Source organism: Anser cygnoides, chromosome 5, assembly GCF_040182565.1.
Source record: "Anser cygnoides isolate HZ-2024a breed goose chromosome 5, Taihu_goose_T2T_genome, whole genome shotgun sequence".
Classification (NCBI taxonomy): Eukaryota; Metazoa; Chordata; class Aves; order Anseriformes; family Anatidae; genus Anser; species Anser cygnoides.
The window spans coordinates 3,994,136-4,012,230 of NC_089877.1; the positions used below are offsets into that span (position 1 = coordinate 3,994,136).

The following is an 18,095-nucleotide window of genomic DNA, read 5'->3' on the forward strand; positions in this document are numbered from 1 at the left end:
CGAGCTCTCTCTTCAAACTGTAATTTTTAAATTTCAGAAGATAGTTGTAGTACACTGAAGTAATTTTAAATACATTCTGGACTTTCCCACATCCATCCTTTGTGCTCCAAGGCGGACGATCCCATCTGGGGAACCCAAGCTGGCCAGGGCCTAGAAAGGCTTTTTCTGCTAAGTTTTTTTCCAACCGTACGAGCCCAACAGCCCTCACAACAGCAGCAGCCCTACTGCAGGTGCAGGGGCACCCATTTACAGGCTGTTAGGGCAGGGGTCACCGCTCTGCTGGGACCTACACCTGCTCTGAGCTCGGTGAGACGCCACAGAGGGCCGCAGGCTCCTTCCTGCCTTCACTACCACCAGCACAGGCGCTGCAAAAAAACCTTCGGGGGAGGAAAAAAGGGGCAGTGTAGATTTATTTTACGTATTTATTTATTTTTTTTTTTCCGTGGTAAGTCTGTAGTGCTACAGTGCAGGGTGCACACCGTGACGGGCTCACAGCGACCCAGAGGACACCCCGCACCGCCGCCGCTCCCCTCAGGGGCTCGGCGGCTCCCCTCAGCTTCCCGCCCAGCGCACGCGCGCCGCCGGCGGCGCCTGCGCGGAGCCCCGCGGCCGCGTCACGGCTCGGCGGCGGCGGGGCCGCCATGGCGCCGTCGGCGTGCGGGCGGGTGGCGGCCGTGTCCTGCCTGGTGCTCTGCGCCTCCCTGCTGCTGCCGCGGGCCTTCGTGTCGCGGGGCGGCGGGAGGACGGAGCCCGGGGCCGCGCCGCCCGAGGGTAAGAGCCCGCTGCGGGCCGCCGAGGCGAGGACGGGTCTCCCGGCGCTGCCGGGGCGCTGCGGGGCGGCCGCAGCTCGGCAGGCGCTCGGTGGTTTGTGCCTCTCACCTTCCCCCCGGTGCGCTCGGCCCTTTGCTTTCACAGAATGCGATTTTCGGTGTTGCAGGTCGCGTTTTGTTTCCCCTCTGTAAGCGGGCTGCCAGAGTTACAGAAATCGCGCGTTTTCATGCCGCATCTTCTTTGTTGTGACACGTCACTTTTCGTTTGAAAGCTTCATTGATGTGTTGTTTTCTGTATGGAATGCTGCTGGTATTTCATAAGAAATAAAAGTTCATTTAAATCATCCTCATTGTTCAGTTTCCTAATCCCGTATCCCAAACGTGGTTTCCATGCGCCATGCTCATGCAGTCAGCGTGCTACGTGCTGCCCCCCGGCACGCCCTGGCCTTGCAGTCCTTCGAGCCTCGTCCTTGCTGCCTGTCCTCCCGCTCTGCATGGCCTGCGTTCTGGAGGCGTCAGGTATTCAAAATCTTCTCAAAAAGAAGCGAGCAAAGAACTACCAGCGGTTTAAAAAGTACTTCTAATGTTAGCCATCATAAATAGATGTCAACGCGTTTTGTAAAACTACTGCGTCGGTAGTTTACAAAGAACCTTACAGACGATGGCACTAGATTTGCAGTCAGTTTGCATTGTTACGAAGAATAAAGTGGGGCCGCTCTTACAAGGAAAGTACATGAGTGGTCAGACGGCTCCTTTGCCCAGCTGGGAATTGTGCAGTGCACGCTTTAGCTGCTTGCGGGTGTCCTTACTTGAAGGAAATTGAGATGGTCCCATTTTGGGTAGTTTGCGTGCTTTCCTTCTTAACCTCCACCTGCAAAAATTAATGAAAATGTTCAAACTTTTGACTCTGCCCATTAAAAACAGCTGTGTGGTGATACAAAGAAAGGATTCCAAAATTATCATTCTTCCTGACCTTTTTTGAGTAGGTTTCTAAAGTTGTGGTTTCTAGGAACACAGCTAGAGCAATTTTGTAAATGTCCGTGAAAGGAATGCATGATGTTCGTCCAGCTCATTCTAATGTTACACTGCCAGATTCAGAAGTATTTATTTATAAAAAACATTCAGAACAGAAAAATACAAATGACTACATGTAGAAAATAAATCTAAAATACGGGTCTAGTCATAGGTTTTAATGGAAATAGTGATCTCAACAATGAACTGAATGTGAATTTGTAGTGTTATAAAAAGGACAAATTATTTGGGAAATTAGAAGATGTCAAAGAAAAACAGCAGTGTGACAGTGTCTTGAAAAAAAATAACTGTTAAGAAAACATTTCTTTAGAGGTTATTCTAAACTATCATACCAAACACGTAGGCTATACAAGAATATCTGGAGGGCAGATACTTCTAGTTTAGAGAAGATAATTAAGATCGTGGAGTCTGTGTGTCTTTCCATCTGTTCCCACTTCTAGCCTGAGAATCCTTTACCCAAGTCATCTCTTTTGACAGAAAGAAAATAAAAGTTTTATGAAAAGAGGCTGCTGAGAAGGGCGAAAGGTTCTTTTTTTTTTTTTTTTTTTTTTTTTTGTAGCCCAAGATGGAGGTTTCAGTATGAACACCTTGCCATTGCTGGTTGCCAGAGAGGGAGATCTCACATGTCCTGCTTAGCATGAGCTTTGCTTAGAGCCTGTGTCTTCTTTAAATAAAGTCCAGCAGAGCGCAGGAGAAAAATGTACAAAACTCTTGAGTTTTGGTTTTCATAGCAGCTTTTTCAATTTGAATTCCCATGACAGTCTGAAAAAGAGGTTGCTTTTTCATTCGCTCTGATGAAAATTCTATCCAAAAAAAAATGTAAATGGCACCTGGGCATCCCACGCACGGGAATCAAAGTACGGTTTGACACTGTACTCCTGCAGAAGAGTTGAGACAGTGTTTGGGAGGAGAGCACCACGGCAGTGCCTTTCAAAGCCGAATGGACATTTCGGGGAGCTGCTTGTATGCAGCGGCCTTCCTCTTCCCACAGAACCGCACACATGCTGCTGGAGCACTCGCTGTCAGGGCTAGGGAGCAGATTGTGCAGCACGGAAGCACCTGACACGTGCCCGTCTGTGGTCACGCGAAAGTGTCGCTTGATTTTTTCGATGAAGGGTGTGCCACTCTCTCCATTTGGGAGTGGTTTGTTCCTTCCCTGGAAGTGCAGAATCTGGACAAACATCACCTACCAGTGTGTTAGGGTATTAGTGTTGTGTTTTGTTTTTTTTTTTTAATAGCACCAGTTAGTCTGTTTAATGGACGGTGGCATCCACATCTCTGCACATTTCCATTTATAGACCATGTATTCGACAGCTGTTTTGCACATATGACTTGCCTGTGCTATCAATTTCCTCTACTGTTCGCATGGGTTCAACAGGGAAGGTTTAGCACCAGAAGCCACGAAACTCCACTTTAACATTATTTGGATAACGAAATGACTAGCGTGTGTCCCCTTGGCCTGATTATTTTTAGTTGAATTCAATCTTTTAAAGCAGAAATGAGGCCTCATGAAAAATGAGAAAACTAATCCCTTTAAATACAGTTTCACCTTTGTCAGTTATTTTCTGTGCTCTTTCCTTTCTTTTTAATTGATAATGGTTGCACGAATGTAAAATGCTTTACAAAGGCTTACATGACATTCCTACTGTAGCAATGGGACTTTCTTGTAAATAAGATGCTCTTATTTCCATCACAGGCCTTGAATAATTCACTAAATTAAAATGCTCAATAACAGCTTCCTCAAAGTTAAGTCTGAGCTAGCCTGAGAGCATTTTTGGTCAGAAGGGCATACCTGCTCAGTTTCATTAAAGCCTACAGCAGTCAAAAAATCCATGTCATCACCTACAAGAAAAATGTTTTAATAGCAGACCTTCACAAGTTATTGATATAACTTCCTAACATGTTTACTGTAATTTTCTGTGCTCGGGAATTTAGCTATGATGGTGTTTCCTAGCAAGAGCAAATGTTAATTTAATCTAATTTTCTGTTGTCTCGCTTCCAATAAAGGTACCTGCAGCCGGGTGCTTCCAGAGGTTAAGCTAGTTATTTTCTGCGTGGTTCCAAATCTGGTTTCTGTTTTCCTGGCAGGGGCGGCCGCTCGGCAGCCGGCCTGGGGCAGCGTGGCCGAGGGCTCACTTCTGTCCCCTTATGGTGCAGGGGACCGTGGGTGCACGCCCCAGCTGGGCAGGGAGGTGGAGAGCAGGATGTCAAGTACACAGGGCAGTAACAGTGAATTTCGGAGAAAATTTGGTGAACTGGTGGCAGCGAGAAGCTATAATAACTGTGTGAGCTTTAGTGAGATTCTGCCGCCGTTGTGTTGAATGAAGCAGTCCGTGGCACCATGTCTGGCTCTCTGCATCTGTTTACGCTCACTCTTTTTTTTTTTTTTTAATTCCCTCTGCATCTCTCAAGGCTAGACATCCTTTTTGCCTCTAAAGTGCTGAAAACAGCATGATGCACGCTTTATTTCATCTCCTTTCTGGCATTGCTTTACCCAACAGTTTTTGGGGGCCACTGCCTTTCTTCATCTTATATTACTAGGTAAAATCAGATGTATGCTAATTTCTACATTAATAGCTGAAAATCTGTACTGGGCTAGCACTGCAGTCACGTATCGGTACTCCAGCTGGGTTTATGCATTAGCATACCTTTGCATCATAGTGGAAAAAAACAGGCTGTGGTGATTTTTTGAGCAGAGAACCAGAAGAAAGAATGTTGGTTTTCACCCTGCTAGGGGTGGTGATTCGTAGTGTCTTTGCACAGGTATATGTACTTGGTAAACTCTGTGCTTTGTTAATTGCCCTGCCAGCTTTTTCTCTTCCTAAAATCAACAGAGTAATTGTGCTTACCTAACTCCTAGCACTGCACATAGTAAATGACTGAGGATTGACCCTACAGACTTAGTACTTATGGTCCAGCGGGTTACCTTTTTCATCAGTGGTGGTGTACTTAAAATTAGAGAAGAGAGATCAGCTGTACCTGCTCCAGTTTTAGGCTGCATGTAAAAGGGTGACAATTATTAGAAGAAAAATAATTGTTTTTTTTTGTGTGTGTTTTTTTTTTTTAGGGAAGCTTGGTCGCTTTCCACCAAGGATGCATTACCAAGCGACCCCCGACAGCCGAGCTACCCCTCCTTTTCCAAGGTCTCACCTTGCTGAAGCAGTTGCCAAAGCCAAGGCTGGTGGAGGTGGTGGTGGAAGCACTGGTGGAACTGGGAGAGGTCTTGTGGGGCAAATTATCCCTATATATGGATTTGGCATCTTCTTATATATCTTGTACATTTTATTTAAGGTAAGACCAACATACATTGAAAAGTCAAGGATATATCAACTAAAAAAAAAAAAAATGTTAGTCCCATTTCTGTACCAGATTTCATCTCAGCTTTGCTCAAAAAAATGTTTAAGCTGGACCTTTGACTGGTACTTGAAAGATTGGTGTATCCTGTGTTTTCTGCCATTTAAATACTGTAACTGAGTGCAGCAAAGGGTTGCTGTGATCCTGCATTGGTCTCTGAGCTGTGAAAATTTTAAAGGATTTATTTTTCCTGCTGGAAAATCCGTATGTCTTTTCTTATGTTAGATTGATTTTGAATATACACATAGTATTCTTTTATATCATGTATTATTGCACATTATTTATTCTGTATATGTCATGAATTTTATTATGCATTTAAAGTGGGAGAGATGGAGTACCATTACTGGATACCTTCTGGAAAAAAAGCACCATGTTGGTGGAGAGGGGGAGTTTGTAAGGTTGCAGTGACCACTGGAACCAGCAAGGAGCTGGCTGAGGAACGAAAGTACAGCCCAGTGTCCAGTCCCACTCAAATATTTCACATGTATTTTGAACTTCTCATAGCTTTTTGTGGCACAGATGTGACATACATGTAGGTGATTACAGACAGCTGCTGTGGAAGGAAGGAGAAAGGGACAAGCTCTTGCAGATTTATTTATTTTTTCCCATTTGAGCTGGGGCTTAAGGCAGACTGACCAAATAGTTGAGCCTGCTCTGGAGAGAGAGTCTCAGGCCGACTCAAGGAAACATGGTAAATTGGGTAAACTGATCAAATAGAGAGAAAAGGAAAGAAATAGAGAGCCTGCAGCTTCTATATAGAGCCAGCAGCATAGAGCCATCTGCAAGTACAAAGTTGGTAAGGAATAGATGGCAGAAAACACTGCAAGAGAGACAAGTGGGGTCACATATAATTCCTTCAGAACCTTTCACTTTCTTTCAGAATTATTTCAGAATAATAATTTCTTCCCTCCTATACACAGAATAATTACAAGATCAGGCCATTTGTTGTATCAGATAAATGTTCTAAAATTAAGAAGTTATTATTAGTAAGTTATACTTTCATTATGCTTCAATATAAAATTCCAGGTAACCTCAGGTAACATATTCCAAGTATCTTTTAGGAGTTTTCAGATGGGAAGGTTCTAGGCATCATTCATGGTTGTCTGTTTTTGCTGCTGGGGATATTATTCTGTGATTAGATCCTAGCGTAATTTTAGCTTTCTATCCTTTTCTTTACTCTTTTGCCTTTGGGCCTTACGTATTGCTATTGCTGTAACTCATACAGGGGTCAACTTTTTTCACTTAACAGCTGGCTTCCAAGGGAAAAACTACAGCTGGAGAACGGAAATGCCCTACTGCTGCACCTGGAAATATGAAGAGGAAAATCAGTAAGTACTATTTCTAAGTTGCATCTGAGTAGCTGTTCACTGTAGAGTCACAGTCTCACTGGGTTCTTCAAGTTCTGGACACATTGTAAAGCTGCTGTTCCACTATGTTAGGAGCAAGCCAGGACTCTGTGCTGGAACGAGCAAGTGTTAAAGTGAATTACTGCACCATTACTTTCTAATCTTATTTTGCTAATGAGAATATACAATAGTAGCCTTGGAAGCCCCCTTGGAAGCAATGTGTTTTCATGAGGTTCACTGAATTAACTGCACCTATTTGCTGAAAAGCGAATATAACTAATGATTAACAAATGGCTAATAGGATGTCCATCTGTAATTATTCTATAATCTGTAATATTCTAGTAACAGTACATAAAGATAATGTTAAAAGCTAGCTTCATTATTTTTTTTAAATTTACAAATTCTTAGCTATCAGCAGGCTCGTCCCCATATTTTAAATTCCGTTTGCAATGTTCAAAGTTTTGATGACCACAATGTAAAGAAAGCAGACAGTATTCTGAAATGTTACTATGATTTTAGCTAAACATCACTGAGTTAAGAGATTCATCTATTTGTAGACATTTATTAGATAAATTAATAAACTTACTTTTAATGATTGTATTAGTTACCGTATCAGTATTTAAATGTGTTGTGTTTAGCTGGCTAAATTGTAATAGGAAAGAAAAGCACTTCAGGTTTTATAGAAAGTGTTAGCAGTAAGGTAATGCTCTTAACATAGCTGTAATTATCTTGACATTAATGTGTGTATTAGCAATACCTAATACACTCAGTACTATGGATTGTATTTTCAGTGTACTGAAATTGTATTTTCAGTGTACTTGTACTGCATTGTGCTTGGCAATTTTGTGCAATTAGCAACAGCAATTGTAATTTTTTCTCTAATGCTTGGAAAGAGAAACTAACTGTGCAGTAGGTTAAACGTTTACCACCATTATAGCTCAAAGAACTAGTGATGAAAATGGTTCTGCCTTTTTCTAGAGCTCTTCATTTGTATTCCAAAAGCATTCGCTGCAGTCAGCAGCAGAGCAGGGGACCCATCGCTAGACTAGGAACCTGAAGACAGTCACTGCTTAGTTACTTGGACAGAGTAATTTCCTTTCTCTTTGCCAAGTTCCCTTCACCTATTTTTAAAGTCTTTGGAATACAAAATAATAACCGCATTCTTCGCAGAACAAAGATCTTTGCAAAATCAGGATGTTTGTGGATGGTTTTCTCCATTGCTACTTTGTCAGAGTTTCACTGTGTCTTTGTGCTGCTTACATAGGTGTGTCTGTAGCATCTGAATAGTTAACTAACCCAGCATTTGTTTTGCAGTCAGTAACAGTGGCATCTCAGCTACAGGATTTTCAGCATAAGCTACGCATGCCAAAAAGGAGCTCAAGCTCAAGGATTTTTGTTGAAGTCCATGCTGTTGCATCTTTACGGTTAACCCTTTTGACTAGATTAAAGCCAGTATGGGTGTTCCTGCACGTATGCATGCGTGCACAGTATTGTAGTATGGACACATTTTTAGAAAAAGGTGTAACCACAGAAAAACAGTGCTTTGCTCTCCATAGTCATATGGCTAGTTGATATGCATCCCAATAAGCCTGACCAACCATTAGCCCTCACTGCCTACCCTGGCAAACCTGTGCAGGGTCAGATGGCACCAAGACCATGAATGTTACTCTATTTGACAAAGATGTGATTTCTTAAACTTTAGGCTCATTTAAAAATGCTCAAGTGACCGCTGTTCCCAAAGACTTAACAAGTAAATTCCACAAGAACTATTGATTTTGCACCACATAGTTGACCTACCTTTGGTTGCCTTAGAAAAAAAAAAATATATATATATAAAGCATATTCTGATACCTAACTTCAATCTCTGGGGCATTACAGTGGCTCACTCACTCTGCTTATTGGGAGATTGCTCAGGAGCCTTTAAAGGAAGGTGCTTTCTGTGTCCCGTTACCATTGGCAATGCTCTTCACAATTATACCATGAAAAGTAGGTAGAACTCATTAAGCTGTGTGTTTTGGTTTCCTTACAGCCAGTTTGGTTTGATAAAGCCTACACTACCTGTAATTAAGGGACAGGAATACATTTTAAAAGCTCCCACTGACAGATCTTGGGACTTTCTTTGTTTTACAGCTGACTATGAGCTCACCCAGCTCCAGGAAAAACTGAGAGAGACCGAAGAAGCTATGGAAAAATTAATCAACAGAGTAGGCCCTAACTGTGACAGGTATGTTTCAAAATACAGCATATTAGGGTACAATTCTTTTCTGACTTAAAATTGAACTTTCGTACATTGACTATATTAAAATAGCATTATTATTTCTACTTCAAACTGTAGAAATTTGATTTTAAACATCATGCATTTTTGTTCAGCAGTCTTTCTCTTTTCAGGGCCTATATTTATAATAAATCATTCTTTCCAACTTCACTTTCCTTAAGCAGAAGAGCAACCATCTCTCTCCTCCCACTTTTGCATACTGCATTATTTGGAAAATAATGACAGCTATGTCTAAACTGAAAATAAGATGTCTGTATTTGAAGTGCAAAAAACAACCTGTTTTATCTGGCCAGTGTAATTTTCTGAATGATTCCCAAGAGAGCCATTTGTTTTAGGGTATTTTCCAGTGCAATGGATTACTTTTTTTTTTTTTTTTTATAAATAGAAGTGATGTGATAATCTACGTAAATGTCTGTTAATATCTCCATAAAATATTTGTTTAAGGTCAGAATTGCGTAATAACCTGATTTCATAACCAGTAAATCCATGCATTTGCTTAGAAATATAGAAGAGTTGTAAAATCGGGATTTAAACATTTGTTTATTCATGTTTGCCATATATCTGAGATCACTAGTCAACATTATAAAGAAACATTGATAGCAAATGTATGTTTTTTGTAAGAAGTGTAACAGCACACCAACAGGACAATGCATAACTGTAATGTTTGAAAAATTAAGTGCCAGGAATATCAGGGCAAAGTCTGCAAGCAAAAAAGATATCTGTTTAAGTTTTAATGCACATTAACGCATGTTCTTTGGATCAGTCAATGCCTCTATTTTAAACCATTCTGTAGAAACAATTCTGTGCTAAACTTGTATGTTATATTCATTTTGCTTCAAAAAATGTCCTCTGTGAGCACGTAGTTTTGTCCACTTTGCACCATGAGCTCTGTTGTGGCTGTAGTAATTTCAGCAAGGCGAGGTGCCAAACTTGCCTGGTTTAAGCAAAGTTCCAGTGGGAGAACCCCTAAACCAGCTAATGAAGCAGAAGGGCACTATTTTCATTATCCTTACTCATCTCTGTTTTGAAGAGCTAATGCAGTGCTTTATGCTTACCTTTAAGCTGCCAGAAATAGGCTTATGTTCTGCCCAGATATAGGGGCATATATCTCAGTATAGGACTTTTTTTACTGATAAAACGGGTTTAGCGCCTGATCCAGTATTTGTTCCTCTCAGTGCAATTGGCTGAGAGCCTTTATTTAGTAGAGCTTCCCTTCTTTGTTCACCCAAACTATTTATATACATGGATCTAGAGAACTCAGGGAAAATCAGAAACTGAATCTAATAGTGAATTTTGTGTATAGCCTCTCTTTAAAAGAGGGGGGGAAAGCACCTCTAAATGGAGCAGATAGCTGTTTTTCAAATACACTTTTTCAAATACACCCAAGCTTTGAAGCTTTTGAGAGAGAAAGATCATATTCTGTGGGATGCAATTTTGGGTGCAATTTTAAAATGCAATATAGTGCATTTTAATAATGATTATTTTAAGATCATGAAGAAAGAAAAAACAAAATACCACAAAACAGTTGACATGTCTGAGATACCACCTTAGATTGTGGATATTCACTACAGTCATAAGAGCTCTATAGGAAATATCCTGTTTCAGTGTGAGAATAAGAGAACTTTACTATACCTGCTAGTGAGTACTTTGGGATTCAGTGTAAGCACTGACACTATGAAAACAGCTTTGTTGGAGATACAAACTCAAAGGGCAAAAATGATGGCCTTTTCTTAAGCTGTAAATGTTTTGCGTCTGTCCTGTTAGTTTTTATGAGTACATTATATCCTGGTAAATCTCCTGTATGCAGGCAGCCAGATGTCTTATACATTGCCAGCATCCTACAGTTCCTGAAGACTTTAAAGGAAGTAGAAATATTGCATTGGCTTTGGTTTTTCCCTATCTACAGGGAAATTCTTCTTTTAAGCAAGATATCTGGAGTTGGAATGGAGCTATGACATACTCACAGAGACCTTGTGTTGCAGTAAGAAAGTAGTGCTTTCTGATGGGAATATCCAGCCCATTAAGAATTCCTGTATGAAATGCCACTGTTATGCAGCTGCATTGATTGATCCTATTATTTGAGCTAGCATCTCTCTGCACTGTGCTAAACAGACAGATCTAGCTGTCTTTATTCAGGTGATATATATTCAAATTACATACACTTCTGCCTAGAAAAGGAGGATTAGTTTGGCAGTTCTATTACAGCTTCTGTCAAAGGCAGCTAGCTGATGAAACCATTTCTTTTCATGTGCCAATTAATTCACATCTCAAATTCTTCATCTGCATAACCCAGTCTTTTGGAAAGATGCCATCTCACACCTTTGCTTGTTCTGCGCAATAAGCTGCCACACAACTTGATGGGACTCAGTGCAGCCTCCATATAGAGTTGGGACTGCATCAGCTTCACAAACTGGTAGGCAAAGCCCCCTCAGGGGAAGCACGGAGAAGTGGCAAGAACAAGATTTCTGGCATTTCAGACTTGCTCTCCATCAAACAGTTTGTGTCTGGATAGCTGCTAGTGACACAAGAGGGCTGACTCCCGAGCTACATTCTGTTAACAGACAAGGGTGTGTGTAACTGCACAAAAGTCAGCCCATGGTCCACACTTGGATCACCACTACGCAAACCAGCAGCATGATGCTAATGTCTTTGACTTTAAACCAGTATGGCACTACTGCCTTCAGTGGAGTAACTATTGTGCATGTCATCATCATTCCCGTATATGTAGAGTAGCATGAATACCTGTTAAGGTGCTGCTCTATTCTAATAAGAGGAAAAACTGAATATGGATGCTGCAAGTTTTCAAGTTTATGAGAGTTTTGGCACCTGTCACAAGGTTTACATAGAAATTTATACCTAAATCCAAAATCATTTATCAATTTCCATGTCCACCTCCCCATCTCAGCCCTAAGTTTACTAAGCAGCTGTCTACTCTAGATAAAATAATCTTGGAGATTATCTGTCTGGTGTGAAGATCATCAGAAATCTGTCTGAGCTCACATACCACCTACAGTTCAACATCCTGTGTGTGCCAAGAGCCAACCTCTCTGAACAACTAGGGGCTATATGGATCCTGCCTAAAACACAGCAGGATTCAGAAGAGAGCCAGAGTAATGTTTCAGTTCTGTGACGGGCTTGAGTTAGTACTTACAGAGAGATCAAATACCCTCTCAAGAACAACATGAAACACAAGATGAAACAAGCAAAACAGTCAGAACCATTTTCTCCCCAAAGTACAGCCAGTGATCTTTCTTACTCTAACCTCCTGAGGGCTTGGTAGAGCTCAGGCCTACTACCCTCTAAATACTGTCTTGCCTGTAAGATTTTCTTGATTTTTTTTTCCAGAGAAAATAGGATGTAATAACTACATAATCTTATCTGTTGGAATCATTTTGTTATAACAGTAATTGTATTACCTGAGCAGTAGTAATCATTTTGGAATCATTTTGTTATGACTAGTAGTAATCGTTAGAATCATCAGTGTAAAACCAGTCAAAATTATAATTTGCTTTTAATCTGATAAAAACCTCCCTCTGATTCTAAAGGGCAAGTTAAAGCTAAATCTAACACCCTCTTAGCATTTTTAAACCTTCTGCTCCTCCAAACCAGGCATTATTGTTGAATCTGTTTGACATAACAACATCTTGCCAACTGGCTTATTTCTCAATGAGGCCTTGCAAATATAATACCTTTAATGGCCATAATTAGGGCAGCATTAGACTCTTCAGACTAATGTTTGTGTAAGCCATTTTGATTAGGCCCACATTCTACAATTTTATTTAAAATGTTGCTTAGGTTCTGATTTACATTTTCTTACAATGCTTCAAACAGGGCACAGTTCTCTAATTCTCACTTAAAGACCAGGAATTTCTGTAGTGTCTTCTGTATCATAACTCGTGCTTGTGTATCACCTTCATCTTGCTCTTGTGCTGGCTGCACCTGCCTTCCTTGATCTGGTTAAGTTTCTAGATAAATGGATAAACCTTTGTACTGAGTTGAAGTGCAGACCACAGGCAGATGTTGAACAGTGGTCATGCTGTATCCATATTTCTTCAGACTGTGCTACTCAGAGGGCCCAAATGGTTGGGTCTGAACTTAGCAGTCTGCAGCAATCATAGAATCATAGAATGGTTTGGGTTGGAAGGGACCTTAAAGGGAGGGGACCATCTAATTCCAACTCCCCTGCCACGGGCAGGGACACCTCCCACCAGCCCAGGCTGCCTAAAGCCCCATCCAGCCTGGCCTCGAACACCTCCAGGGATGGGGCATCCACAGCTTCTCTGGGCAGCCTGTTCCAGGGCCTCATCACCCTCTGAGTAAAGAATTTCTTCCAAGTGGCCAATCTAAATCTACCCTCTTTTAGTTTAAAACCATTCCCCCTTGTCCTAGCACTGCATTCCCTGATAAAGTGTCAGGGAGTCCCAGCTTCCCTGTAGGCCCCCTTTAAGCACTGGCAGGCCGCTGTAAGGTGCCCCCAGGGCCTTATCTTCACCAGGCTGAATAATAGTGGTCTGAATTCTGTTGTCTAATGTTTTCTACCAGGACCCAAAATGTTACAACAGACCAGGAAAAAAGGTTACTTCAGCAACTCCGAGAAATTACTAGAGTTATGAAAGAAGGCAAATTCATAGATGGCATCTCTCCTGAGAAAGAAGCTGAAGAAGCTTCTTACATGGAGGACTGGGAAGGTAAGCAAGAGCCTTTCTAACCGCTACCCTGATGAGAAAAACTGAGCAAGGATTACTTTATATCCAAAATCCTTTCAAAATTTAACTTCATTCTTCCTATTCAGAAAGTGCTTCTCAGAACTTTGCAAGAGGTGGTTTGTTTTCCCAACCACAATAGGAAAAAAGAAAAAAAAAAAAAAAAGAAAGAAAGAAAAAAAGATTCTGAGTCAGCCAGCATTTTCTTTAGTGTAAAGACTACACTGTCTGCTGCCAAAAGTGGCATATGAATATTCACATATGCTTCATCTGCTGCTGGGTCTTGGCTGCTGTGGGTTTATCTTTCCCTTTATTTGCAGGGCTAGATTTCACAGAAAATCCTAAAACCCTTGGAAATTTGAATCAATATGTTTTGGATAACTTACAATTTTTACTTTTGATTTGTTTGCTCCAGTATTGTAAGTGTCACCTCCAGGAAACCTGTCTGTTAAAGATTCCTTATTATAATGTCCTTTCTGTTCCTTACTGTTTACTTGTCACATAAATGTGTTTTCAAGACATCCTAGTTGAGCTGTTTGCTTTCCGAATTCTAAATGCATCTTTATGCAGACTTAATTCCTTGCTCCTTAGGAAGCTTTCAAAAATGATTCAAAGTATAAAGCATAAACAGCTGCCTCAAGCACTGTTTTCTGAAATCAAGTTCATAATCCACTTTATAAAATGAAATGCACAAAGGCATTGACTCATATCTGGTTTCCAACTTTATAAATAATATGCCATTTATTGCAAAAGTCTTAAAAATCTGTAGACAGGAACAACAACAAAAAAGAATATATTTGAAGATCTAAGACACAGTTTTCACCTCTTAGCTCCCACAGCTTTCAGCAAAGCTCAGATAGTCATTCCTGAAAAACTGGGTTGAAATCCTGGCTCCCTAAAATTCAGTGGAGTTTTGTCATCATCTTCCAAGAAGTCACATTTTGCACATTCTTGCCAGGCAATTAAACAGATGCCACTTACACTGTCAGTGCTAAAAAACAATTGTTCTAATGCTTCTGCATCCGTCACTGAAATCAGTACTATTTTAAAATTCTGTTAACATTTCAAACCACATGTCACTTTATTCCTAAGGTTACCCAGAAGAGACCTATCCCATCTATGATAATTCCAATTGCTTCAAGCGCAAACGGGAAACAATCCTGGTAGATTATCCTGATCTCAGCCAGCCCTCTGCAGAAGAACTGGCCGAAAGAATGGAGGGCATGGAAGATGAGGATTACCTGTGCAATGAAACCCTACTCTCTGGCCTCACCATGGGAAGGGACAGCCATGATTTAATGCAGAATAAGGATGAGGGAACTGGCATTAGTGAAGAGGAGAGGGACCATCATCACAGCCAAAGCATTGAGGAGTGTTGTTACTGCTATGAGGAGGAGGAGGATCCTGCTGTTATAGCGGAGAACGCTGTATTCCACTCAGAGAGCTGCAGTGAAACAGAAGAGCCAGCCTCAGAGGACCTGTTCATGGAGTCTGACAATGAAAATGCGGCACTGAAAAAGCAAAAAGCTAGTGATTCAGATGAAACAGGCATGCTGAGAAAGCGCAACACAAAAGGACATGAGTAATAGTGACAATATGTGAATGTCATCTAGGTGGTGACAGTAAAGGTCATAAACTGTCAATTTGTGTGATTTTTGCTTCTGAAGAAGAAAATTCTTTATTCATCTCCGTGTACGAATTCCATTCCCACAGTAACAATCACATCATCCACCCGAACTGCAAGCCAACACCCTTTTTCATGCAGTCTTGTCAACTTATTGCTGCCTTGCCAGGAGCACTTTGTCCTTCCTTTTGGAAACTGATACCTTGAAGAAGATTATTCCATTCATATATTTGTGTGTTTTTGTTTTTTGTTTTTTTTTCTTTCTGATTTTTGAACAAGCAGGTGTTTTTTTTTGTTTGTTAGTTTTTTTAGCCAAGAGTAAGCCAGATATCTTTCCTAAGAAAAATCTTTTTTTTGTGTGTGTTACCAATTATGAAAATGAATCAAATTCAGATATAGTTAAGAGATTATCATGAAGCTGTAAGAAGAATGTAAGAAGTAATGTAAGAAGTATGCCTTCTTACTCTTAACCGATCAGCAGAACAGACCATAGTCACACAAGTCGTTCTTTCTCCACTGTGTCATTGCTGCTGGAAGCCCAAGAAACTGTTGTTACTACAATATATGAAACTTAAATGTTACCACAACCCACAGCCCATTTCCCAGTTTATTTAATGCTGTAAGACCAGTAGCATAACCTTTTTCATGTCCCAAGAAAAGCATAAGCAAGACTGAAGCATAATGAGTTTTCATTGTCTTTGCCATAGTCATGGTGAAATGACTTGGTGAAACTCCCAGATGGGCACAGGAATCAGCCCATACATTGTGTTATAGAACATTTAAAATATCCCTGGTGATTTGCTCTTGAACTTTGGAAGTACTAGAAGTACATTTAACGGTTCATTTGAATCCATGCATATCTTACATTTAACGAACTACACGTGTAACCACTATGTACCAGCTGTATTCCCAGATCACCAGGGCATATCTTGAGCATAAAAAAAGCATTTTGCCCTGCACACTCAGATTGGGTTTGTTGTTCGGTGGATGTCTGCTTTTGAGACATCTCTTTTGTTTTTGTTATCACTGATTTGTTTTCCAGGTTACAACTGTGGCCTGATGTCTACATCGTATATGTCATTCATAAAGAATTCCTGCTTACAGAATTAAGGAATAAAGAACAAAACTAAGTTCATAGTAATGGAAGACAGAAAATAGAGGAAATACATTGAATACTCTGTTTTACTAGGAGTGTATTTCTTTTAAAATCATGCTGTAGACCAACTTTTATTTTTTGTTTCCTGGACCCCCTCAACACTGTCCTTCTCTCTTCACTGTGTCAGTAATTTGAGCCCTGTCTCTGAGCTGAACTCGTGTTTTCTTCACTGGGAACCCCTGCTGGGCCTTTACAACACCCATGAGTGGATATGCAGAGTTTCTATCCAAGCCAGAATCTCTGCAGGTGAGAATAGCAATTGATAATTTTTCTGCCTTAGTCAGTGTCCTTGAGCTAGAGCACTAACATCAACTGATACCAGTCGCTGGCAGGGAAGGCTATTTTCACAGTCTTTGCCTGCTAATAGAGTCATATACTTTGCAAAAGATGACTTTTATCACAATCTTGTCTAGCCAAATACTTGCACTGGCAAAGGACCTTGTCCTCATTTGAAAACCACGTTTCATTTAGAAAACACATTAATACCAAAGACAGCTGTTAAAGGACTGTATTCATTCCACTGCAAGTAACAGTGTCTGTCTGTCCCATGAACAACTCTCTCACCATATAAACACTCCTAGGAGTCGCATGAGTGAAGAGGCAGAGTGCAAATGATAAGATAATGGACATTTCTGCTTCTTCTGTAGAGGTGGTCAAGATGGACTAATACAGCTGCATGACTTGCCAGGCATATAGCCTTTATTTGTTACTTACAATTGTTAAGAGAGAGACATTTGTGCAGGCTGCTGTGGACGTAGCAGTAGCCCAACCCATTGCCATGAGAAACAAGGGTGCCATCTTAAGTCTACTGCAGCTTATAGAAATACAGACCTAGAAAATTTTACCTGTCTATACAAATATATGCTTATGTTGTGCTTCAAATTCCAACTGCTTATAAAGGTATATGAAATTTAAAAAAATCGTTTCATTTAAATTTGTACGTTTAACTTTGTGCAATATATTGTAAACACATGAAAAAGTGGTGTCACACATAAAGCATAGGGTAGAATTTTTAGCTGTTTTCATACATTAAGAAGCTAAAATGTAGTAAATTGTTGTGAACAACAAAGTCCACACTTCAAAGTGCGTTAATTGTAAAACTCCTGCAGAGTGCATCCAAATGCTCTTGCTCCTAAGGACAGTTCAATTCATGACAATATCCAGCGAGTCACTATTTGTGTGCATTGCACTGGATTATGCACACAAATGTGGGATACACATAAACAGTCCTGTTAACCTTCTGGTGGTCGGTGTTTCCATCCTGACTAAACAAGTAGGCTTACCAGGCCTTGAGACAGCACTGACTGTGAAGACACCCATAAATTTGATTGTATCTACTTAGCTTCTGAGTGCTGCATTAGTAACGACTGAAGAACTGCAGAGGCAGACCCAACAGCCAGGAAGGTAACATGAATACCTCTTGAAAAAAAGAAAGGGAGCGACGCTTGTAAAACAGCACATTTATTAACAGTATATTTTGACATGAGGTTTTCTGAAAGGAGAATTGATGACAATGAACTAAGGGCCAGATCACCAGAGAGACTAAGTAATAGCAAAACCCCAGCATTTTAGGCACCCATCGGCCTAGAAGAAATTCCAGTTTCTAAGCATAACACAGGGAGTGTGAGGCCCCTTACTGTCACACACGGCCCAGCTAAGCAGAGAACTGTTTTGGCCAAACACCAGGAATGCCAAAGGGAAGACTTGCCCCTAAAACAATTAATTCTAGACTTGGAGGTCACTCAGTTTATAAATGTCAGTAAGAAATCTGTCAAGCACTTTAAGGGCTGTCCCAGCCTTTCCTTGTGGAAACTAGGGATAAAGGCGGCCTGTGA

The 18,095-nt window shown here is 40.8% G+C and overlaps 1 protein-coding gene across 1 annotated transcript; it reads left to right on the plus strand.

Annotated features, from left to right (window-relative positions):
• The first annotated feature begins 235 nt into the window (after positions 1–235).
• RIC3 (RIC3 acetylcholine receptor chaperone) lies at positions 236–17,656 on the plus strand. Its single transcript, XM_048069939.2, has 6 exons — positions 236–771; positions 4,870–5,093; positions 6,406–6,484; positions 8,633–8,726; positions 13,320–13,465; positions 14,573–17,656. The coding sequence occupies exons 1-6, from the start codon at positions 642–644 to the stop codon at positions 15,064–15,066; spliced, it is 1,167 nt and encodes a 388-aa protein (XP_047925896.2). The 5' UTR covers positions 236–641; the 3' UTR covers positions 15,067–17,656.
• Positions 17,657–18,095: the final 439 nt, after the last annotated feature.